General features: G+C 36.8%; 1 protein-coding gene across 7 annotated transcripts in view; it reads left to right on the forward strand.

The window, feature by feature from the left end:
• Positions 1 to 25,709, forward strand: part of tgo (Aryl hydrocarbon receptor nuclear translocator homolog tgo) — a 166,389-nt gene that overhangs the window by 109,358 nt on the left and 31,322 nt on the right. For 4 of the 7 annotated variants that reach the window (XR_011330082.1, XM_069815569.1, XM_069815566.1 and 1 more), the window contains 2 exons: positions 8,030 to 8,109; positions 18,156 to 18,317. Coding sequence is in view for 6 of the 7 variants with exons in the window: in XM_069815569.1 (XP_069671670.1) it covers positions 8,030 to 8,109; positions 18,156 to 18,317 (242 nt within the window). In the remaining variant the exon portion in view is untranslated. Of the gene's footprint in view, positions 1 to 8,029; positions 8,111 to 18,155; positions 18,318 to 25,709 lie in introns of all 7 variants that reach the window. The other 3 variants (XM_069815570.1, XM_069815567.1, XM_069815571.1) reach the window with 2 other exon arrangements.

Genomic DNA, 25,709 nt, shown 5'->3' on the forward strand with positions numbered 1-25,709 from the left:
CAGTGAAACTTACAGCAGAGTCCGTATAGGCCAGTTTCTATCTGATGCTTTTCCAATTCACTGCGGGCTAAAGCAGGGAGATGCACTGTCACCTTTACTTTTTAACTTCGCTCTAGAATATGCCATTAGGAAAGTTCAGGATAACAGAGAGGGTTTGGAATTTAACGGGTTACATCAGCTTCTTGTCTATGCGGATGACGTGAATATGTTAGGAGAAAATCCACAAAAGATTAGGGAAAACGCGGAAATTCTACTTGAAGCAAGTAAAGAGATAGGGTTGGAAGTAAATCCCGAAAAGACAAAGTATATGATTATGTCTCGTGATCAGAATATTGTACGAAATGGAACTATAAAAGTTGGAGATTTATCCTTCGAAGAGGTGGAAAAATTAAAATATCTTGGAGCAACAGTAACAAATATAAATGACACTCGGGAGGATAAATATGGGAAATGCCTGTTATTATTCAGTTGAGAAGCTTTTGTCATCTAGTCTGCTGTCAAAAAATCTGAAAGTTAGAATTTATAAAACAGTTATATTACCGGTTGTTCTGTATGGCTGTGAAACTTGGACTATCACTTTGAGAGAGAAACAGAGATTGAGGGTTTTTGAGAATAAGGTTCTTAGGAAAATATTTGTGGCTGAGAGGGATGAAGTTACAGGAGAATGGAGAAAGTTACACAACGCAGAACTGCACGCATTGTATATTTCACCTGACATAATAGGAACATTAAATCCAGATGTTTGAGATGGGCAGGGCATGTAGCACGTATGGGCGAATCCAGAAATGCATATAGAGTGTTAGTTGGGAGGCCAGAGGGGAAAAGACTTTTGGGGAGGCCGAGACGTAGATGGGAAGATAATATTAAAATGGATTTGAGGGAGGTGGGATATGATGGTAGAGACTGGATTAATCTTGCTCAGGATAGGGACCGATGGCGGGCTTATGTGAGGGCGGCAATGAACCTCCGGGTTCCTTAAAAGCCAGTAAGTGAGTAAGGAATGATGAAAACCTGTATTTTCATGAAAATACCGAAATCAATCTTTTGCAATATCGCAATACTTTCTCTGTATTCTTTGTGTAATGAAAGAATTGAATTGATCAGTGATAAGAGAGAAGTGAAGAAACTATTTGATTTCTGATGTGCCACCGAAACAAGTGAGCAAGTGACGACAACGATGATGACAATACATTTTCAAAGAGTGACTGGTTCGTATCAGCTTGATACAATAGAAATTGAAGCCTGCCGACTGTGGTAGGGTCTCTGCTGCCATTGCATGACAGGACAAAGTAACAAAGACGTGCCAGGGACATCATTGGAATATCTTGTTTACACCCACGACAGCATCGCCGCACTATCAATGCTATGACGTCACAGAGTTTTAAGCCTTGTTCTGTTGCTACCTTAGTATAGACCGGATTAGCTTACTAGATGCCAGGTTGAATTTCCTTTTATCAATTTTATTTCGAATTTAGAGCACTGACAAATACGAGAACTGGCAGTTATTTTTTAATTGTTATGTTGGCAGCAATAATTTTGGTTTGCAGCAAAGGGAACTGATGGAAAGGAAGTATAACTGGCCTTGTGAAATTTGAATGTAATTAATAGTTTTTAAGTTGGTTATTTTACGACGCTTTATCAACATCTTAGGTTATTTAGCGTCTGAATGAGATAAAGGTGATAATGCCGGTGAAATGAGTCCGGGATCCAGCACCGAAAGTTACCCAGAATTTGCTCATATTGGGTTGAGGGAAAACCCCCGGAAAAAAACCTCAACCAGGTAACTTGCCCCGACCGAAAATCGAATCCGGGCCACCTGGTTTCGCGGCCAGACGCGCTAACCGTGACTCCAGAGGTGTGGACTAATTAATAATTAATTAGTAACACTGGTAATAATATTGATATCAGTACATAATTCAGTTGTGTTGCGTTGTGATTTGAAGTGTAATTAAATAAGATATAATTTATAGACCTATTTAGTATGAAACATGCATGTGGCTAATGAACAGATTTGTATAAAAATGTCCAAGAGAGGAAATAGCATGGTAGTGTCTTAGGAATATGTAGCCTATTTTAATTTAAAATTTTTAAGTAGGGTACACATTTCAGTGTGATATTCTGTTTTCGGAATTCATACTAATCATTTCACGTGATCAAACAAAATACATTTTTAGGTTAGGTCTCGTGATTCGTAAACTGTTTAGTAAAGCAATGAATTTCATGTTGTCAGATAATAGTAATTTATGATGCAAGTTCGTGAAGTGGGTAGTATTTTGAGAGGAGATTCTCAAATACACGATTGTCAAAATACAACTTCACGAATGTGTTGCCATACAATGTTTTTTCTTCGATAGCCTTAAATTATTACTTCACGCACTGGTGTTATTTCTTCACGCACACTATGCTCACTTCACGCTAACAGTGCGGTAAATTGCACTTCACGCATTACCGTAGAAAATAGTAATATACGTTACAAGAGCGGTATGTTGATGTTTTCATGGTCGAGGAAAAGACTGAAAAAGCGAAACGTAGTTGAGCTTTTTTAATTTCCGAGAACATGAAAATAAACATACCGCTCGTGTATCGTACATTATTTTGTGCGAAGATCGTTTATTACATACCTGAAAGACGAATTTCTAATTAGTTGCAATGAAATCTCCATCTTGGTTTCTGTTTAATGACGGCAACTTCGGAAAACCAAAATATCTTTCTTCAACATTGTTGCTATAAAATGTTTTCTCTGTTTACTATACTCCAACAGGCCGTGATATACGTCTGTCTTCCCCCCCCCCCAGTCTATAAATGCGAACTTAAAATAAACGGTAAGGATATGTAATGATTTATTTTTCATTTTAATATTTTAAAAATATTATTTATATAACGTATTGCAGTAATAACATCGGCATATGGAATCTTGTTGGTTTTTTCACGGCTTCCTTAATGTTACTTGTATCAGGAATGCAATAGGTTTCGTGGAGTAGTAGACTTTACTTAATTTTTGCAAATATTTAAAAACAATAATTAACATTGCAATTTAGGTGTAATTGCAGTGGTAAGTTTCCAATTTATAATTATTACTATGTTAAACGTCTCTAAAAATTATATGTTAAAAGCCTAAAGCAGTAAAATGAATGTCGCGCTTAAGCGGTAAGAAGAGGGAAATTGTTATGTGTGTTACGTTGGGAATACTGAATGTGGTATTTCACACTTACCGCGTATTGGTTCTGTGCGGTAAACAAGCAAATACGCACGATCTCGCATAAATGTTATTCTTTAAAAATTGCTTCAAAGAATAGTGAATGTCTCCAGCTTTCTATGTAGGAGTATTTTGTCTTATAGGATGGAAGTAAGCAATGATGATGAAAAACTGAAGCATTATTTTATTTCCTAAATTTAAATCAAGATTAATTCATTTTAACCACGTGCATTATTCATAACTGCACTCTCAATACACAACCAGTAATTTTTCCAAATCTTCAAGAGATAATGTTTGCACAATGCTGGAGGCAGAAAACATACGTTTGTGCGAGATCGTGCGTATTTGCTTGTTTTCCGCACAGAACCAATACGCGGTAAGTGTGAAATACCACATTCAGTATTCCCAACGTAACACACATAACAATTTCCCTCTTCTTACCACTTAAGCGCGACATTCATTTTACTGCTTTAGGCTTTTAACATATTATTTTTAGAGACGTTTAACATAGTAATAACTATAAATTGGAAACTTACCACTGCAATTTCACCTAAATTGCAATGTTAATTATTGTTTTTAAATATTTGCAAAAATTAAGTAAAGTCTACTACTCCACGAAACTTATTGCATTCCTGATACAAGTAACATTAAGGAAGCCGTGAAAAAATCAACGAGATTCCAGATGCCGATGTTATTACTGCAATATGTTATATAAATAATATTGTTAAAATATTAAAATGAAAAATAAATCATTACATAACTTTACCGTTTGTTTTAAGTTCGCATTTATAGACTGGGGGGGGGGGGGGAAGACAGACGTATATCACGGCCTGCTGGAGTATAGTAAACACAGAAAACATTTTATAGCAACAATGTTGAAGAAAGATATTTTGGTTTTCCGAAGTTGCCGTCATCAAACAGAAACCAAGATGGAGATTTCATTGCAACTAATTAGAAATTCGTCTTTCAGGTATGTAATAAACGATTTTCGCACAAAATAATGTACGATACACGAGCGGTGTGTTTTCTTTTCATGTTCTCGGAAATTAAAAAAGCTCAACTATGATTCGCTTTTTCAATCTTTTCCTCGACCATGAAAACGTCAACATACCGCTCTTGTAACGTAATTACTATTAAGGGGGAGACCCTATAAAAACTTTTATTTTTTTTTTTGTACCTCTAAATGATTTAAGTGGCTACACATGATGAAAGGTCTTGTAAATTAAGGTTAAACTATTTGACATTTTGGACACACCAAGGGTCATAAACGTTTTAAAATAAAAAAAATGATGTTTTGATAGAAAACAAATTAACTTTGTCCTTTGACATATGTATGTTCTGAGAGTTTATGAATCTCGTAACAAATGTGGGTGAGGAAATTTTGAAAACGTATCATTGAGAATTTTTAAAAATTACCTATCAAATATTTCTTGTATTTTTAAACTACATAAATATGCATGATGTAAACAAGAGGCGACTAGATACCTTTACTAACGGAAGAATGAAGATAGTCACTAAAATAACATAAAGGGAACTCTCAATATTTTGATACGCCACTGTTTCGGTAAAATGTGCCGTTGCTGTAATTTAATACGAAAGTTTCCTTTGTTGAATGATCACTAAAACATTCCACTGCTTATTATATATTCTCGTCCTACTGTATTACAGAAGGTATTCTTTATAATTCCGAAATTAAGCAAGCTTATTTGGCTTCGTTAATAAATTATAAGCTGTTTGTAGATTATGTGAGCAATGTTATTCAGACATCTTTGTAGCATAACCGGAGGTCATTGCTGCCATTCAACATTGTAATGTACTACAACAAAGTAAACAAAATAAAATAAACATCTTTGTACCACTAGTTGCTTCTGTGGATATTCATATGCGCTTAACAAGGGGAGTTTACAATAATTAATAACCCTTAATGCTTTAATAACAAAGGTTCCTTCTCTATTTTTACAATCATTTGCACGGAGGGGATAAAATATTTGATAAAAAATCACAACGTGAAATGGAAATCATTTTGTATTTAACAATTAATTCTGTGGTGTTTGGGTAATGGGAGATAAGTCATAAAAATGAGTTCGGAGATAAATGAAAATTGAACTTGGAACCCTTATTACAAATAATTTTCTACACAAATAAAACACATCAACTGCTAGAATTCTTTGATTTTTGCACACCCACTTGTATAATTTAACTTGTGTGTTCATCTGGGGAACAAAATTCCACCTGGACAAAAAAATGATTTATACCGCTTTACCCGAACACCACAGAATTTATCTTAGGGAATATGAACTGCACCGTTTGATGTGTGAATTTAATAATGTACTGATATATCATTCTCGGTTACTCGTAGAATGAAATCCAACCAATAATATCTCAGAAGAGAACTCATGTACACAGACATACGTGATGTCCAAAATCACTTTTTCGATTTCAGAGTTATTGGAAACGTACATTTTCGTGAATTACACTTTCTGTTTGTGTTTGGTATAAGGAAAAAGTAAAAAGTGGTTGCCTGTTGGATTCAGCTGTACACCGCAGGTACTCTGCTAATAGTAGGCTTTAGCGGTCAAGCTTATCAGCAAACCTCGATAAAAGATTCTGTCTGGTATCTTACGTCCTTGCATGTCTTGCCGGAAGGACACTTCCACACGGAATTTCCCTGAAGTTTAGAAGACAGTGATGTATATCTGGAGTGCTGATTTCATTACAGACCTCGGTGACGTGCTGCAATTACCTGGATAATGTTAGTGTAATAATAATATTTGTATTTTGCGTTGTTATTATTTTTCTCTGATAATTACTGATATGGACAAGTAAACAAAATTCACTGTTGCTATGCAAAATAAAAGACGGTGGAAAGTGACTTGGTTTCAAGACCTGCAGTGTTTACAATTATGCTGTACCTAGGTACAGTACTACATAAACAACATACAGCATTTCTCAGAAGATACAATTTCTGTTGCTTTCTGAGTAAACAAAAGTTAGAAAAAAGAAGTTTCAGTAAAAGATATTTCCAATGGTACCTTCGATTACCTATGTTCTCATTTGAAATTTCGAAGTTTACCACAGATACTCCTACTTCCTGTTTGTTACTGGAAATGGCACTAACACCAATCGATTCTTTACATAGCTTTTGGTTATCAAAATCTTTTTATGAACAACCAAGTATCATATAGCTTTCGAGAAAAAACTATGCTCAATACGAAGTAAATGATATAATGTTCTAACGTTGACATTATCGCGCAATGTGATCGGTATCAAGTAATGCAGTTTTTTGTATGATCTCTAGTCGAGTGTTTTAAATAAATAAATATTTTTTTCCTTCAATGATTTTGGACTATTTTCTGATTTTACTTTCTCATTAAATAAAGATTTTTTTAAAATATATTTTTAGTTGCTTTAACGGCGAGGTTATATCGCGACTCGGTTGAGAATACTACATCCTATTTTCATTTTTCCGCCTTCTAACGGCTATTCCGTAGACATGTGTTGCCATTTAGTGGCCATATCTGATACATGTCCACCTGCAGGTCTTGCGTATTCGAACCAGATAGACTGCTCTCAGAGACGGATTGCGTTATGGTAGGTGAAATAATTGTGGAATGAAATTGATAATGGGCACGAACGTACTCTGAAAAAAAAAAGTAAGTCTAAAACAAACCTCATAAAATTAGTAATAGATATATAGGGTTTTAAAAAAATAAGAGGTGACTAATTTGTACATATTTTGTACACAATATTAAATATTCTGGAACTGGCTTATTACACAAGATGTGGGATTTTTTGCATCACCATCCATTGCCATAACGTCATCGTAGATGTTGTGTCTATCATTTTGTTCTTATACAAGTATCAGCATCTCTTCATTGCTGTATACAACAGCACTGAGTTCGTGTTCTGGAATATCTGCCACAGTGTGTGCGATGGAGTCCTTCAACTCATCAATATTACTGTCGTAGGTTTGCCCAATAATAGTTTTTCCTTCAGGGTAACCCCATACCCAATAATCTGTTGGATTAGTATCTGGCAATCATTTTAGTTGTTTTTAACGACCCTGTATCAATTAAGTTATTTAGCGTCGATGGTATTGATGATAGAGAGGTGGTATTTGGAGAAATGAGGCCGAGGAGTTGCGATAGATTACCTGACATTCGCCTTACTGTTGAGGAAAACCTCGGACAAAAACCCAACCAGGTAATCAGCCCAAGCGGTAATCGAACCCGCGCCCGAGCGCATCTCGGGATCGGCAGACAAGCGCCTTAGCCGACGGAGCTACGCCGGTTGCTGTCTGGCGATCTTGCAGGCCGAATTAAAGGAAAGTGCCTACAGATAACACGAAGAAGAATTTGAAACAAGTTCGTTGTCGTGGTGATGCAAAAAATCCGATTTATTGTGTAATAAGCCAGTGTCATAATGGGCCTATTTAAGATTGTGTAGAAAATGAAGAAAATACGAACAATTGAAGTTATGTCTTTTGAAAAAACCTATACATAATTAATAATGATTACGAGGGAATGATGAGGCTATGATGGAGCAACAGTATAATGAAAATAAGAAGGGCAATAAGTATTAGGAGAAAACATGCAATCGTATTACGACTGATCTGTTGGGTTTCTGTATTTGCCACCTCGCGGGGCGTTAAACGTTCTGTCGCAGCATCGCGACTGTAAACATTGAACCTCGCAGTTTTTGAGGCCGCGCTGGAGCGCGTGCCGTCGTTATGGATTGCTGCTGCGTCGCGTGAGCGGTGCTAGACGCCACGGCGCCGCTCAGCAGCCACACTGTGTGTGCGTCGCCATCAACCTCGTGTGTTGTGTGTTGCAGATCCGATGAGGACGACCCCAGTGGCAGCAAGTACAGCCGCATGGAAGAGGAGAGTATCCAGGACAAGGAGCGCTTTGCGAGGTGAGTTGCTAGACTGGGTGGCATCTGTGAGATGCTGGACAGGGTTCGGTTTCAGGCAAGAGCTGAGATGCTAGACAGGAAGAGACCTCCCTCACGAGGCTGACCTTCTACTCAGGGAGATTTCTGCCAGGGGACATGTGAGGTATATTCCTGACTAGAGAAATATTCTACATAGGGAGGCATCTGCCAGACAATGGATGATTTGCTAGGTAGACTCTCTCACATTAAAGGTAAAGTTGTGTGACACATCTACCAAACCAAGTGGTAAGGTGCTGCCCAGGAAGATTTGTTATAATAAGATTTGGATAACAAAATATTTTTGACAAGCGATGAGCTGCTAAACAGGAAGGCATCGAGAGAATAGATGGAACTCTTACCAGAGTGGTATCTCCCAGAAAAGTATTGATATGCTAGACAGTGAGGAAATTATCGGACAAGAAATAGTACACAGAGAGACAGCTACTGCCAGACAAGGTCGAGATAATCAACAAAGTGGCATTTTTCTAGACGAAGAGCGAATTGTTAGGTATTACTCAGACAAGGAGTTGTGTTTTGGACAGGGTTGAGTTGCTACACATGCAGGCGTCTACCATCGAGAGTTGACAATGATAGGAAGAGTGAGATGCTAGAGATGAAGACATCTCCTTGACTACCAGTTAGATGCTTCGTAGAATCTCTCGGACAAGGTGTGAAATGGTAGACATGAAGCCATAGCTGATACAGAATGATATGACGTAGATCAAATGTAAAATGTTAGTGTGGTGAGATATTATTCAGATAGATTTCTGTTTGACACATTGCAAGGTGCTGGTCAGACATTCAAACAAAGAATGACCCAAAATAGGGAGCCTTATTCTAGAAAAGATTTTGGGTGCTAGATGAAGCGACATCTTCCAGATAGAAGTTGGAGATGTGAGGCAAGCATGTGTTCCAGATAGGGTGTTAAATACGAAACTTGGCATTTTTCGGACAAGAATGGTACGGTAGACGGGAAGGCATTTCTCTCACAAGAGATGAGATGCTAAACGTAGCGGCATCTCCTGGACAAGGATGAGATGCAGGAGGAGAAGAAGACATCTCAAAAACCAGTGTGAGATGCTAAACATGGAGGCTTATCCCGGAGAGAAAGTGAGATGCTAGACATGAAGGCACCTCCCCTGATAAGACGTGAAATGCTAAATATGGCGGTATCTCACGGATAAGGTCGAGAAGCTAGGCAGAAAAGCATCTCACGGGCGATTGGAAGATACTAGATAGGAGGTCAACATTTCATTTTAATTTCCTTTATTATATTCCTTATATCTTACATTATCAATGATGCTTTAAGGTGTGGAACAAGTCAAAATTTTACAAGATTACAATTAAAATTTTTACAATTTTCTTTACAATTGAATCAGGAATTTGTAAAAGGGACCAAGTCCGAAAAAGTAAATTTTAAGAAAATAACAAAAAAATTTTTGTATGGATCTCGATGTATGACAGTCCAAACATGTTGATACACAATTTAAATGTGTACATTCTATAGGACCTGGTTCCTTTTAATGCTGAAATCCGACAAGAGTGTATGGAGAGCCAGAAACGGGTATAAACTCAATTTGCAAAAAATATGGACTTGATCCCTTTTGCAAATTCCTGATTCAATTTCAATTTCAATTTTTTACAATTTTTTGGCGAGATACTGAACATGAAGGCATTTCCTCAATAAGGAATGAGTTCCCAGGTAAGGAATCTCTCTAATGAAGGTGGGAAGCATCTCATAGATGAAGAGGTGAAATGCTAAGCAGGTAGGTTTATCCCAGATAGAGAGTTCATTCATTCATAGTGTTCTGCCCAAGGGCAGGTCTTTCACTGCAAACCCAGCTTTCTCTCCCATTTTCTGCCTTCCTCTTAGTCTCCTCATATGATCCATATATCTTAATGTCGTCTATCATCTGATATCTTCTTCTGCCCCGAACTCTTCTCTCGTTCACCATTCTTTCCAGTGCATCTTTCAAAAGGCAATTTCTTCTCAACCATGACCCAGCCAATTCCCTTTTCTCTTTCTGATCAGTTTCTTCACTCACTCTTTCCAATACAGCTTCGTTTCTTATTCTGTCTTTCCATTTCACACGTTCCATCCTGATTTCAAATGCTTCTATAATGTAGTCGCTTCTCTTCACTTTGTCATAATGTTCATGTTTCTGCCCCATATAATGCTACTCCACACAAAGCACTTCACTAGTATCTTCCTTAGTTCTTTCTTCAGATGTCCGCAGAAGATGCTCGTTTTTCTATTAAAAGCTTCTTTTGCTAATGCTATTCTCTTTTTGACTTCTTAGAAGCAGCTCATGTTATTACGTTTTGTATTTGAAGCTGTCCACTTGTTCTACTGCCTCATTTAGAAGAGCGTGACAGATATTAAAATATACAACAGACCAAACTTCTGAAACTAACCATCTCACTTATTCTGTAACTCGAATAAAAGTTACTCTCTCGTAGTAGATGGTATTTTCCTGTTTTTAAAACTTTCAAAAATTTCATAATAATCTTCAGCTGCTTTTGTTTCAGTTAAAATTAATTATATTCCCAAGCAATAGCTGTGCATATCTATTGATTGGTACAATATTATTATTGTTGAATTGTGTGTAATTGGTGTGAAGACGTCAAAAGCGTTTGAAACCAAAATAAGCGATTCTTCTCCGCATGAAACAAAGAGGACATGTTTCTTGCATTTAGAATAATAGAATATCATTACTAGTTTGTATAAACACAACCTTTGAAATTAACTCTTCCTCAATCTGTATCATTAATATCCTTCTAAATTTGATATAAATACAAATAAACTGAATATACTCGTAAATGCTTCAGTGATGTAAGACTATTTTCCTTGTACTGTGCTCTGAGATGGCACTCATCAGATTTGTTTTTCTCTTAGAAATTCCCCGTATTTTCCTCGAGTTAAATGTTGCAACTGTCCCTTATTTGCATTCTGGAAACCTGGCAATCCTACATTGTACAAAACGAGCTCATTTTAATACTACACGTAAACTTTTAAACTTCATGCACCAGTGGGCCAGGTTGTTCTACTATCGCAAATACACTTTTTCTGCAACCCGATCGGATACTTGGAATGTGGTCCTAGCAGTAGTTTGCAAATTGTTTGCAGTCACGCTAGGAAGACACGTGCGAATACGTTCACGTTATGCACTGTCAGGGCAGAGTGGATGTAGTATTAATGTTTGGGTTCGCATCAGCGGCTCCGGCAGTTCATCTTGCAGTGCGTACAAGAGATTTTACCGTCCCATAGCGGATGATTAAAGGTAGATCTATAAATGATTTTACGAAAACCCGGATATTTAAAAATATAGAGTGGTCGTAGCGATCATAGAACTGGAATACATTCATTTGGTGGCAAACAGAATATTCTAAATATTAATGCATAATTAAAGCTATTTAATTGGTATGTAATATAAATGAAGCGTAACAAAAGACTAAACTTGTTTATTATACTGTAGTAACAGCATGACTTCTGTTATGTAGGAAATCTGTAACAGTAGCAGGTTTCAAACTTTAGTCAGGATTGTAGAGATTAGGAACAGCACTCTTATAATATTACGGCTGGAACCGACTGAATTCACATTTATAAGACACGTAATAGTCGTTAAATACATTAGAACAACTAAAAAGTTCCTATATTATTATTATTATTACTAGCCGTACCCGTGCGCTCCACTGCACCCGTTAGAAATAAATATAAAGTAATTACATAATTAAAATAGGACATTTGATCCAAGGAATATTCGTGTTTGATAGAAGGATAAATCGTGTAATATGTTACTTAATTTAAATTATATTTAAATAATTAAAATGGAATCATTTTGGTCCACAGATCACTCATTTGGTGCAATGACAATTCCTTTAACATGTTTCTAAATTTTTATTACATGCATCCATAGTTCAATGAACAATGACATCATTTACATTTAATGTGTATACTTTATTTTACTTGTTATATGTTTCCATTGAATTATGGTAATAACTTAATTTTAACTCTTGTTTTCTACGTATTCAGTAAATGGCGCTTGGCCCACTATGGTTCTGAACCCTTCAAATAACTTAAATAAATTATATTATATTATATTATATTATATTATATTATATTATATTATATTATATTATATTATATTATATTATATTATATTATATTATATTATATTATATAAAAAGTGTGTTGATAACGGATGTACCTCGATAAGTAAGTTTTCAATTTGTTATGGGGGCTCTTGAATCTCAGGAGGAACAAATTTTATTTTACAACAGGGCAACATAATCTGCTTGGCTCATTACCCAAATTTTTTGCATTGCATTTAATGCATATGTATTTTATGTATTTTAGCTCGATTCAATTGAGCATAGTTAAAATTTGGATTATAAAATAATGAAATGCTAAGCTAACGTATTATTACTGCATACTAAATCAATACACTCCCGTTGGTCGTTAAATCTCTGAGGTAAACATTATTTTAAGAAATACAGGAAACGAATACACAGAATAGCCTATCAAGTTTTCTGTGCATAAGAAGCTATTTTAATCTTACCTGTCCTCAATTCACTCAGAAGTTACTGTAATAACATTATAGCATTATGTCCATACAGAGAAACTACACTTTCCAATGGTGAAATAATAATTAATTATACAAATCGGTTAATTTAGCTTCCGATATTGCTTCACACGAACATTTTCTGTAGGCTATGATTCATAGCTTTCGATTGTTGTTGACCAAGGCCCCTTATAGACGAAGTCATTTGTTTATTTCATTACACGGCCTTAGATGGCAGTTATTTTAATTTTAAAACTCATTTATCTCATTAAATATCAGTCCTATCAAAATTTTTCAAAGACTAAAACTTATCGGAAATGATTTTTAGAGAAATTTTTGTTATGTAACATTTTTCATTAAAATCAATAATAAGCGAGATATTTCGATTTATTTAATTCAGGCCCCCTTATAACCCCCCTTTTAAATAATGTATTTTGAATGCCATACAGCCTATAATCTAAGTTACAACGAACTTAATTTATATTCCAATTTTCATCGAAATCCGTTCAGCCATTATCGCGTGAAAAGGTAACAAACATACAGACAGACGGACAGACATACATACAAACAAAAATTTCGAAAAGCATTTTCGGTTTCAGAGTGGTTAATTATATATGTTAGGACCAATTATTTTTGGAAAATCGAAAATTACCAGAAAAATTTCGGCTACAGATTTATTATTAGTATAGATTATTATTATTATTATTATTATTATTATTATTATTATTATTGGCGGCCGAGTAGCTCAGTTGGTAGAGCAGCTGGCTACGGACTGAAGGTCCGGGGTTCGATCCCAGGTGGTGACAGGATTTTTTCTCGTTGCCAAACTTTCAGAACGGCCCCGAGGTTCACTCAGCCTCCTATAAAATTGAGTACCGGGTCTTCCCGGGTCCTTCCCGGTGGTAAAAGGTAGTCAGAGCGTGGTGCCGACCACACCACCTCATTCTATTGCCGAAAGCATGCCCCCGAAGTGCCTTCATGGCATGTTACGGGGATACCTTTACCTTTTACCTTTATTATTATTATTATTATTATTATTATTATTATTATAACATTTGGAAATTTATCCTTTGAAAAGGCGGAAAAATTCAGTTATCCGAAAAAAAAAAAAATCTGCCCCAACACCGTTTACGTCTACCAGGAGTTTCACTTAGAAACGCCGAGATATGAGCTCGAACCTCCAGCAGGTTTGAGTGCCAAAGTTCAGGCTGCTCAATTAAAACAGCTCGTCCACAAACCTTACCCAGCTTTTAAAACCAATAGCTGCTATTGATAGTCTGCCGTCCAATGGTGTTGATAAATTAGAAATGCTTTTCAAATAAGACTTATTCTTCATGTGCGGAAACTTGATTGTTTGTCCACAATCCCGCCTGGTAGAAGATTGTTGAAATGAATATACGATCGTATGTGATCGAAGAAGACTGCTAAAAATTGCTATCGGGACAAGCAGAAACCTAGCCTTAGTAATGCAAAAGGACAAGAATTTGTAAGTACCCATTGTTGGTCTGCAGTTTTAAGTATCGTCACAAGAAAGGATGATTAAAGAATATAAATTTTAATCGCCCATTGTTGAACTCTAACATGTATCATCCATCACTCATCAGTAACAAGTATCAAGTCCCAGAGGCTATCTCGATATTGCTAGGAAATGAAATGGAAACATAGACATTCGTGGGTGTCAAGTGATAGTAGTAAATACACTGATCCAGAATCTGAAAATCTCGATTCATGTATGCAGGCTACCTATTATAGTATTTTTCTGCATTGTGTACTATTTGATATTAGACCTACATAGGCTACAAAACAACAGATAGAAATTATACGCAACAAAGGAGTTATAGTTTTAAATTCTTTTTAGACAGCCATTCCTAAAAGTAGGTCTTTTAACGCTAGGCAGGCGTGTTAAAGCATTCTCCAATCTTTCCTATTTTCTGCCTTCCTCTTAGTCTCCGCATATGATCCACTTAAATTAACGTCGTCTATCATTTGATATCTTCTGCCTCGAACTCTTCTCCCGTTCACCATTCCTTCCAGTGCATCCTTCAGTAGTCAGTTTCTCCTCAGCCAGTGACCTAACCAATCCCTTTTTCTCTTTCTGATCAGTTTCACCGTCATTTTTTCTTCACCCACTCTGACAAATTTATTTACATCTTTGAGTTTACGATTGTTTATATTAGCCATAAAAATGTAGTTCAGTGATTTTAATTTGTCTTCAGAATTTGCGCACATTTATGGATCTTTTAGTTGAAAATTACCCAGACGGCAGAATTATTCCGTGAATACAACCACGATTGTAGCTGTTTGGCAACACTGCGGGCACTCCGTATGCCTCCCAGCGATCTGGCAACCATAGTTGTGACGGGATCAAGATGTTCGATCTGTCCGGTGAATCGCAGACATATTATGTTAACTAGGACCCACCAGAACGCGAGAATTTTCCGCGGGTTTCTTCAGCCGCTCCGTGATGTCTTTGTATTCATAATATCATGAACGCTCGCAGTTGAGGAAGGCGTTGTGTGACGTCACGAGTGTTTCGTGAAAGAAACCGTACAATACATATTAATTAGAGGAGCTGCTCCGTCGTGACCCGACCCGTTCCCACGGTCCAGAGAGAGAGGGAGGGACGCCCGCGGCAGCGACTGACTGGTCTGACGAGAGAGACGGTGTAACAAGACTCTGCAGTACACATCCACAACTTGTTTGAACCATATTCCTATTTGACTTTCTTCGTTATTTCCTTCTTTCTCTGCCTTACAGTCTCAGCATCTCCCCCGCCATCTTTAAACTTTTCTTTCTCCTTGTTTTTTACGAGTGTTTTCCACTTTCCTTTCTTCATGTACATAATTTTCATTTTGTTGATCATCATACTTTCACAAGTCTTGATACTTTGGCAGTGTTTAACGTGGTGCAAGATTCTTTAGATTTAGTGTGGTTTCAAATTGTACCAGAACAATGGAAGGAGTCCATAATCGTACCTGTCTTTAAGAAGGGGGACAAGACTAACTGTAGTAACTTTAGAGGAATATCACTTTTGTTGACGTCGTATATAATTTTGTCCAGTATTCTTTTGAGAAGATTAACTCCATATGTAGATGAAATTATTGGCGATCATCAGTGTGGTTTTAGGCGTAATACATCAACAATTGACCAGATATTTTGTATCCGACAGATAATGGAGAAAAAATGGAAGTATAAGGGTACAGTGCATCAGTTATTCATAGATTTCAAAAAGGCATATGACTCGGTTAAGAGAGAAGTTTTATATGATATTCTTATTGAATTTGGTATTCCCAAGAAACTAGTTCGATTAATTAAAATGTGTCTCAGTGAAACTACAGCAGAGTTCGTATAGGTCAGTTTCTGTCAGATGCGTTTCCAATTCACTGTGGGCTAAAGCAAGGAGATGCACTATCACCTTTACTTTTTAACTTTGCTCTAGAGTATGCCATTAGGAAAGTCCTAGATAACAGAGAGGGTTTGGAATTGAACGGGTTACATCAGCTGCTTGTCTCTGCGGATGACGTGAATATGTTAGGAGAAAATCCACAAACGATTAGGGAAAACACGGAAATTTTACTGGAAGCAAGTAAAGAGATAGGTTTGGAAGTAAATCCCGAAAAGACAAAGTATATGATTATGTCTCGTGACGAGAATATTGTACGAAATGGAAATATAAAAATTGGAAATTTATCTTTTGAAGAGGTGGAGAAGTTTAAATATTTTGGAGCAACAGTAACAAATATAAATGATACTCGGGAGGAAATTAAACGCAGAATAAATATGGGAAATGCCTGTTATTATTCGGATGAGAAGCTTTTATCATCCATTCTGCTGTCAAAAAATCTGAAAGTTAGAATTTATAAAACAGTTATATTACCGGTTGTTCTGTATGGTTGTGAAACTTGGACTCTCACTTTGAGAAAGGAACATAGATTAAGGGTGTTTGAGAATAAAGTGCTTAGGAAAATATTTGGGGGTAAGAGGGATGAAGTTACAGGAGAATGGAGGAAGTTGCACAACACAGAATTGCACGCATTGTATTCTTCACCTGACATAATTAGGAGCATTAAATCCAGACATTTGAGATGGGCAGGGCATGTAGCACGTATGGGCGAATCCAGAAATGCATATAGAGTGTTAGTTGGGAGGCCGGAGGGAAAAGGACCTTTAGGGAGGCCGAGACGTAGATGGGAAGATAATATTAAAATGGATTTGAGGGAGGTGGGATATGATGATAGAGAATGGATTAATCTAGCTCAGGATAGAGACCGGTGGCGGGCTTATGTGAGGGCGGCAATGAACCTCCGGGTTCCTTAAAAGCCAGTAAGTAAGTGGTTTCAAATAGAGAAAATCAGTCTAAAATGACATATAATTTTGTTTTTGGTCTATAATCATGGCCTGAATGATGATTCTTAGATTATTTTATGTTAAACATGTGCCTCATGTATTTGTTTATCTTCTGTTCTCATGTTAATATATACAGTATGTTAATATAAATCGTGTTGTTTAGACAAATTTGAAAATGTATATAATACTTATGTCATTTTAGACAGATGTCAGAGTAAAATGACATAGGGATGGTTCAGAAATGAAAAATATCTTGTGCTTAATTGTATTTTGTCAAAAATATGTCTCGATGATGTTACTCGTATGTGTTTTATTTCGTATTCACAACCCATGAAATTTGCGTGAATTTTCTAAGAGAAAAATTAAAATATTTCCGGAAGAAAGGAAATTTCTTTACATGTATCACTACTTTTTGCGTTCGCAGATTTAACTTCTTTATTTTCTTCCGATAACGGTGGTATTTGTCTTGTTTGCATTTATCTTCATCCCATACTGCTCACAGCTGTCATTTAGCTCCAATAGCATATCCCTTGGTATCATCTCTTCTGCTAACAATGCCATGTCATCAACAAATCTTACGTAGATTATTCTTCTTCCTCTAATGCTCTGAAAACAGTTCTTCACTAAATCCTCCAAGTAGATGTACAGGGTAGGTGATATAGGGCATCTTTTTCTTCATATTCCACTTTCCTCTGACATTTTTTCTCCGATCTTGATTTGGACTCGTTTCATATAAAGATTACTTAGTAGCCTCTCTCTCTTCAATCCATATCAATTTTCTTCAGGATCCCCATTAATTTATTCCAGTCCACTCTGTCAAAAGCCTTTCTCAGATCCACAAATACTATATAGGCCTACACTTCTTTATTCTTCTCTAGGTATCGTTCGCCGACTGTTCGCAGAAGTCCATTTCCACCTCTCATACCTTTTTCCCTTACTGAAGCCAAATTGCTCTTCTTCTGACTCTCCTTCCATCTTCGAATATATCTATGTTTTTTATAGTTTTATAAAATGGTGGTCATGCACTGTTGGAACCCTGTGTTTAAGTGCAGAGGGGATTGAAAAGCTGTGGATTTGAGAACTCTCGTGATGACCTCCGTTTGTCTTTGCTTCTTACTGCAGGGAGAACCACTGCGAAATTGAGCGCCGGCGCCGCAACAAGATGACGGCCTACATCACGGAGCTGTCCGACATGGTGCCCACCTGCAGCGCCCTGGCGCGCAAGCCGGACAAGCTCACCATCCTCCGGATGGCCGTGGCTCACATGAAGGCCCTCAGAGGTGAGCGTTCTAATATGGCTGTATGGTAATGGGAATGACGAAGTTCTCGGAGAAAACCTTCTCCACATCAACCATATCTACTACCGATCTTAAAATGTATGTGTAAGTTCAAAACCCGTGAAAAACATTAAGTTGACCGACAGGTCTCGGCGGATCCCTCGTTAATTGTAAGACTTTTTGTGAAATTATGTTCGAACTATTTCCTTAAAATTCACAGTTTCTACATGTAGATTATATTTTATAACTAGGGACCAGACTTTTAGGTTTTTAAAAAGACCATTTTATGTTTTTGGAATAGGTGACATAGTTTTTTTTTTATGTCCAACCTGAGAAAGGGGTCCAAAAACTGCTGAAAAGGGATCCAATGTAACCTAACAGTTAATCTTAAAAAATAAATATATATATTTATTAAGGCAATATGGACAACGAAACTGACTTTTTCAAGAACCAAACTATTTATCAAAATTTATAAGATTCGAAATTTTTGCTCCTTCTCCTGTAACATTATTTGTAGTTTGAATAAATTATTGTAACAATTAACATTTTATCTTATATAATTTGCCTTGATATAACTACTACATAAATTTCAATTTTCAGTAGATAAAAGGTACAGTACAAACACAACTGTGAATTAAATTTGTTCAAACTTGATCAAGAAATTAGTTATTTAATGAGATTCTTCTTCTTCTTCTTCTTCATTAAAATTAGTTGATGTAAAACTAGAGGAAGGAGAAGAAAGAAGGTCTGTGCAAGATGCAGTATGTTTCTACGTTTTTCTTATACAGAGTTTTTCGAAAGGAAGAGGTAACTTTAATTGCTCGTATTTTCTTCATTTTGTGCACAGTCTTAAATATTCTGGCACTGCATATTGCACAGAAAATGTGATTTTTTGCATCACCATGGCAACTAATTTTTTTTTTATTCTGGCGATCGTATTATCAGTAGGAATGGAATGGATTGGAATTTCGAAAGGAGGGCGCTATGATCCAGCACTGGGACTTTTCACGATCATTTGCGCTAACACTAAGCTAGGCGCATTCCCAAACCCACACCGGCTAGCCAGCCCCCTCCGTGCGTCACCAGCCGACGTTCGGGGAATGATAAGGAATGCTGACGAAATGGAGAAATGTTATCGGAATGATGTAGATGCCTAAAATGGGGAAACGGGAGAACCCCGAAAAAAACCCAACCACGATCTTGTCCGTCAAAAGTGTCACTGGATTTTTCAATGAAAAATTCTGCAAGATCGCCAGATATTGATTAACCCAGCAATTTATTGTTGTGGGGCTGTGTGAAGGAGAGACGAAGGACTGCATGACACAAACACTGTGGTAGATATTCTAGAATACGAACTCAGAGTTGCTGTATACAGCATTGAAGAGTGATTGTTACTTGTACTTACTTACTGGCTTTTAAGGAACCCGGAGGTAAATTGGCGCCCTCACATAAGCCCGCCATTGGTCCCTATCCTGAGCAAGATTAATCCAGTCTCTATCATCATATCCTACCTCCCTCAAATCCATTTTAATATTATCTTCCCATCTACGTCTCGGCCTCCCCAAAGGTCTTTTCCCCTCTGCCTCCCAACTAACACTCTATATGCATTTCTGGATTCGTCCATACGTGCTACATGCCTGCCCATCTCAAACGTATGAATTTAATGTTCCTAATTATGTCAGGTGAAGGATATAATGTGTGCAGCTCTGCGTTGTGTAACTTTCTCCATTCTCATGTAACTTCATCCCTTTTAGCCCCAAATATTTTCCTAAGAATCTTATTCTCAAAAACCTTCAATCTCTGTTCCTCTCTCAAAGTGAGAGTCCAAGTTTCACAGCCATACAGAACAACCGGTAATATAACTGTTTTATAAATTGTACAAGAACAAAATGCTAAACACAATGTCTGCGATGGAATTATGACAATAATTGGTGGCAATGCAAAAAATCCCATTTCTTGTGTAATGTGCCACACCCAGAATTTTTAACATAACGAAGAAAATGTGATCAGTTTGTAGTCACCTTAATTTAAAAAAAAAATCCTATACGCACACAGACTGCAGTCAGTTTGACGTCACAGATTGGTAATGGAACATAACATAAACTGTGATCTCGTAGCATCTGGTGAGGATCGATCCCCGAACCCCTCACGACGTTAAGTGAAAGTTTATAACCCGAGTTGCCCCGATTGTATGGAGATGTTGGTTTGTGTTGGAGATCACATCGCGGTTAACGAGCTGCCTGCAGCCAGCACGCGCCGAATATTATTACAACTTGATAAAATATGGCGCCCTTATCTCAGCGTCGCGCGCTCCGGTTCGTGACTCCGAGGGGGTCGCCGTCTCGAAAATACGGCAGCAGCGTCTCCACGCTCCTCGCGGGCCGGGTGCATCACCATGCGGCCCGCGTAACCGACCGCTGTCCTCAAGACAATAGAGCTGACCGGATGCGATGCTGCCCGCAACACGGGCACAAGTTCGCTCGCTTAGCTGCTTGATCGTGTTCATTAACCATTTCAAACATGGGGATTCGAATACCGCCTAGAAAATTGATGCTATCTCTTGACAGTGGGATATTCTAGGTCGGAACCAGGAGTCATATCGACATCACGAGGAATTCCGCAATCTGTGTCCATCTAGTGTTGGATTGAGAGTAATTTCTCGCCTCTAAGGCCGATCTCACTGCAAAGTGAAGAAAAAAATAATGAAGGAGAATTATCATACGTAATAGTTACTGATTTTACATTTTGTTAAGTGTTATGAACTCTTCTGCTGTTACGTGGTTGGTGAGAATTGGAAATGGCACAGACATTTTCAGAAAACAGAGGATTTTTACTATTAGGTTTTTACTAGTAGGCCCTAAATATAGTCAGAAATGAACAAACATTTTACTGTAGTTTGACAGTGGTTTCAGCAACATAAATACGAGTAACTTATAAGAAAAGCATTTTCTTTTATCAATTTTCTATAAAAACATAATTTCATCAGCGTATGGAATATATATATATATATATATATATATATATATATAAAAGATGCGGTCCACGCCTGTGGAGTAACGGTCAGCGCGTCTGGCCGCGAAACCAGGTGGCCCGGGTTCGAATCCCGGTCGGGGCATGTTACCTGGTTGAGGTTTTTTCCGGGGTTTTCCATCAACCCAATACGAGCAAATGCTGGGTAACTTTCGGTGCTGGACCCCGGACTCATTTCACCGGCATTATCACCTTCATATCATTCAGACGCTAAATAACCTAGATGTTGATACAGCGTCGTAAAATAACTCAATAAAAAACAAGATGCAAGTACGACTTTATGTAAGCATAGAAGTCTTCAAACTCAATTGTCACCTCTAAATTCAGGGCATGTAAAATCATATTATTCTAGAACGTAGATTATTATCTCAATATTTAAACTTATTTAAATTTACAACAATTTTAATAATTCATATAATTTTGGACTAAATGTGAGGAAACTTTGTACAAAACAGCATGATATCTGTACAAATTTTCAAAGATCTCGATCAAATGTTTAAAAAACTTCAAATTTCACCTCAGTGTTTTCCTAATAGGCCCATTTGTCCATTGGTGCTACAGAGATTAGTGCTAACTAAACCCGACACTAGTTATATTGTATTACAATCTTTTATGTGTTCTCAATCAGTCTTTTTGTACATCTTCACACCCTGTGTCTATTTTTTCTTGATTTTAAGTTATTGTGTCAAATACCTTACTTCGCCATGCGTAACTCCACAATAAAATTCTTTTAATTTAAATTAATTACTTAATGTTTGAATTTAACTTCAGGAATCATGAAGTGTTTATGAGATAATGACACAGTCATGAAGGAATAGTGGTATAATGAAAACTGCGGGAAAGATTTAAGTACACATAGAAAAATCTCCTTCACATCTAATTTTATACAACTTCTTACTGAACACTGATATAAGTGATCAGTTCAGGCAAGCAATCCAAAAATGCTACACAGAACTGAAGCAGAGAGAGTAAATACACTGAGAATGGATCTACTTTCTGTAGCAGAAAAAACAATTTACAACTCCATTCGTGAGAAAGAAAAGATAGGTGATTTTTGATAGTGATAAACCTACAAGCCACTGTGCCCTGTCCCTTAAAAACTTTTGGCAGCAGACATGATGAGTGAACAGTGTCAAGACCTGTGGCTCATTACCATGCTGTATTGCTGCGCACATATCTCCACGTCATGACAAACTTCCCCAGGTAGCCCAAGTCTTCATAACATATAACTAAACGTATTTTGAGGACACATTGTTATTGTTGTAGTCATAGTAGTAGTTTGATGGTGGTAATGATGATTATGACGCCAATGATGATAAAGTAAAGAAGATTGTCGATAGTAAACCCATTTTTTTTAAACGGTCTTGTACTTATTTATCATTTATGTAGAGAACAATATTACTGAAATTACTAACATTTTAAAAATATGGAGCAAATCTGAGAAAGCTATTTAAATTAATAAAACTTTTTTTATATGATTTAAAGATATTAGGGCCTTTGATAATGTCAGACTTTCAGATGTAACAGGCGTTCTTCTGAAAATAAGTGTTCCTCAGTTCTCTAATAAAATTAATAACGGACATATTATATTATTCCAACAGTGTTATAAATATTCAAGTTAATGAAACTTTTGTGAATACAATATCAGCTACAACAAGGAAAATCACTGAGCCTCTTACTGTTTAGCTTAATAAAGGAGGAAATAATATCTGAAGGAAAAAAAAGTTACAAGATTGATACTAAGGATATATAAATGCTGATGATGCCATACTGAATGCAGAATCTGAAGACTACTTACAAAGACTTTTTGTATACATTTTATACAACAGGAAAGAAGTGTAATATGACAGTATCTAGAGATAAAACCAAATACTTAACCATTTCTAGTTCCCAGTAAAATTTTAACTAGAAATAGATCGTGAAATCACAGAACAAGGCAATGCATTTATGTTTCTGGGTATACTAATAATTTCCTGTGATGGTTTATAGGAAGAAATATCTGAACAAGCTAATAAAATAATATCAGGGGCTCTTGGTAATAACATCTGGAACAGTAAGTGGCTACAATCTTATCAAATCAGAATATATCACAAAAGTCTAGTATGTCCTATAGTATGGTTCTGAAACCAGATACAGGAAAAAAAAAAAAACAGCAATTGAACTGGACGCAATAAGAGTGTTAGAGATAGCTGTTGTTATGTGTTATAATTATAAAATTTTTAATGTTATTAATATATTGGTTGTGAAACTTGGACTCTCACTCTGAGAGAGGAACATAGGTTAAGGGTGTTTGAGAATAAGGTGCTTAGGAAAATATTTGGGGCTAAGCGGGATGAAGTTACAGGAGAATGGAGAAAGTTACACAACACAGAACTGCACGCATTGTACTCTTCACCTGACATAATTAGGAACATTAAATCCAGACGTTTGAGATGGGCAGGGCATGTAGCACGTATGGGCGAATCCAGAAATGCATATAGAGTGTTAGTTGGGAGACCGGAGGGGAAAAGACCTTTAGGGAGGCCGAGACGTAGATGGGAGGATAATATTAAAATGGATTTGAGGGAGGTGGGATATGATGATAGAGAATGGATTAATCTTGCACAGGATAGGGACCGATGGCGGGCTTATGTGAGGGCAGCAATGAACCTTCGGGTACCTTAAAAGCCATTTGTAAGTAAGTAAGTAAGTTATTAATATATAAACCCCTTAGCATAAGATTATTACCATATAAAAAGATTTTGTTCCTAACAATTTTAAAATTTCTGCCTTATTTTTCCCCAAAAGCAATTTTTTACATTAACGCTGTTATTGCATCCACCACCTTATTTGAAACAGCATAAATGAAGATATTAAGTAGAATTGCTGGTGGGTGGGGACGAGATTTGACCTTATTAGAAAAGAAAACGTGTAATATAACCTGTAGGACAGGGATAGTTACAAGACGGGAAGAATGGAGTGCCTATATTGATCATATCTAAACAAATAAACTTGTTCGAATGCCTGAGATAAAACTTCAAAAGGGGGAAGGAGCATTGGTCAGCCAAAGAAAATGTATGGAAAGATGGTTGAACAGAATTTTGCCCTAGGTTTTAAAGTAAGAAGAGGAGGGAACAAATGTGTTCCACACATGCTTTATCCATCACAAATATTAGTGGTCTGCTAGGATTCAAACTGCGGTAGCTTTGGGTCTGCTAGGATTCAAACTGCGGTAGCTTTGCTGGGAAGCAATCAACAGGTGGACTGTGCCACTTGGTGTGCATATTATGTTGCCAAGGCGTCTCCAGTTCTTTTGATGTTGCTGCCAGTTGCTGTCTAGTCTGAGGAAATGACGTCTGACTTGAGTGATCCCTTGACAGGCCTCCTGAGGTGGAGGTGCCTCGAAATTGATGAAAGTGACATGAGTCCTTGTTGTACGAATGCCTGGAGCTATTGTGTGCATGTTTATGAAGACTTGGGCTACCTGGGGAAGTTTGTCATGACGTGGAGATATGTGCGCAGCAATACAGCATGGTAATGAGCTACAGGTCTTGACACTGTTCACTCATCATGTCTGCTGCCAAAAGTTTTTAAGGGACAGGGCACAGTGGCTTGTAGGTTTATCACTATGAAAAATCACCTTATTTTTTCTTTCTCACGAATGGAGTTGTAAATTATTTTTTCTGCTACAGGAAGTAGATCCATTCTCAGTGTATTTACTCTCTCTGCTTCAGTTCTGTGTAGCATTTTTGGATTGCTTGCCTGAACTGAGCACTTATATCAGTGTTCAGTAACAAGTTGTATAAAACTGGATGTGAAGGAGATTTTTCTCTGTATACTTAATCTTTCCCGCAGTTTTCATTATACCACTATTCCTTCATGAAGGTTTATGACTATGAAAAATCACCTTATCTTTTCTTTCTCACGAATGGAGTTGTAAATTGTTTTTTCTGCTACAGGAAGTAGATCCATTCTCAGTGTATTTACTCTCTCTGCTTCAGTTCTGTGTAGCATTTTTGGATTGCTTGCCTGAACTGAGCACTTATATCAGTGTTCAGTAAGAAGTTGTATAAAATTGGATGTGAAGGAGATTTTTCTCTGTATACTTAATCTTTCCCGCAGTTTTCATTATACCACTATTCTTTCATGACTGTCATCATCTCATAAACACTTCATGATTCCTGAAGTCAAATTCAAACTTTAAATAATTAATTTAAATTAAAAGAATTTTATTGTGGAGTTACACATGACGAAGTAAGGTATTTGACACAATAACTTAAAATCAAGAAAAAAAGAAAAGAAAAAAATAGACACAGAGTGTGAAGATGTACAAAAAGACTGTTTAAGAACAGATAAAAGATTGGGTTTGGTTAGCATTAATCTCTG

Source organism: Periplaneta americana, chromosome 17 (genome assembly GCF_040183065.1).
Source record: "Periplaneta americana isolate PAMFEO1 chromosome 17, P.americana_PAMFEO1_priV1, whole genome shotgun sequence".
In the NCBI taxonomy this organism is placed as follows: Eukaryota; Metazoa; Arthropoda; class Insecta; order Blattodea; family Blattidae; genus Periplaneta; species Periplaneta americana.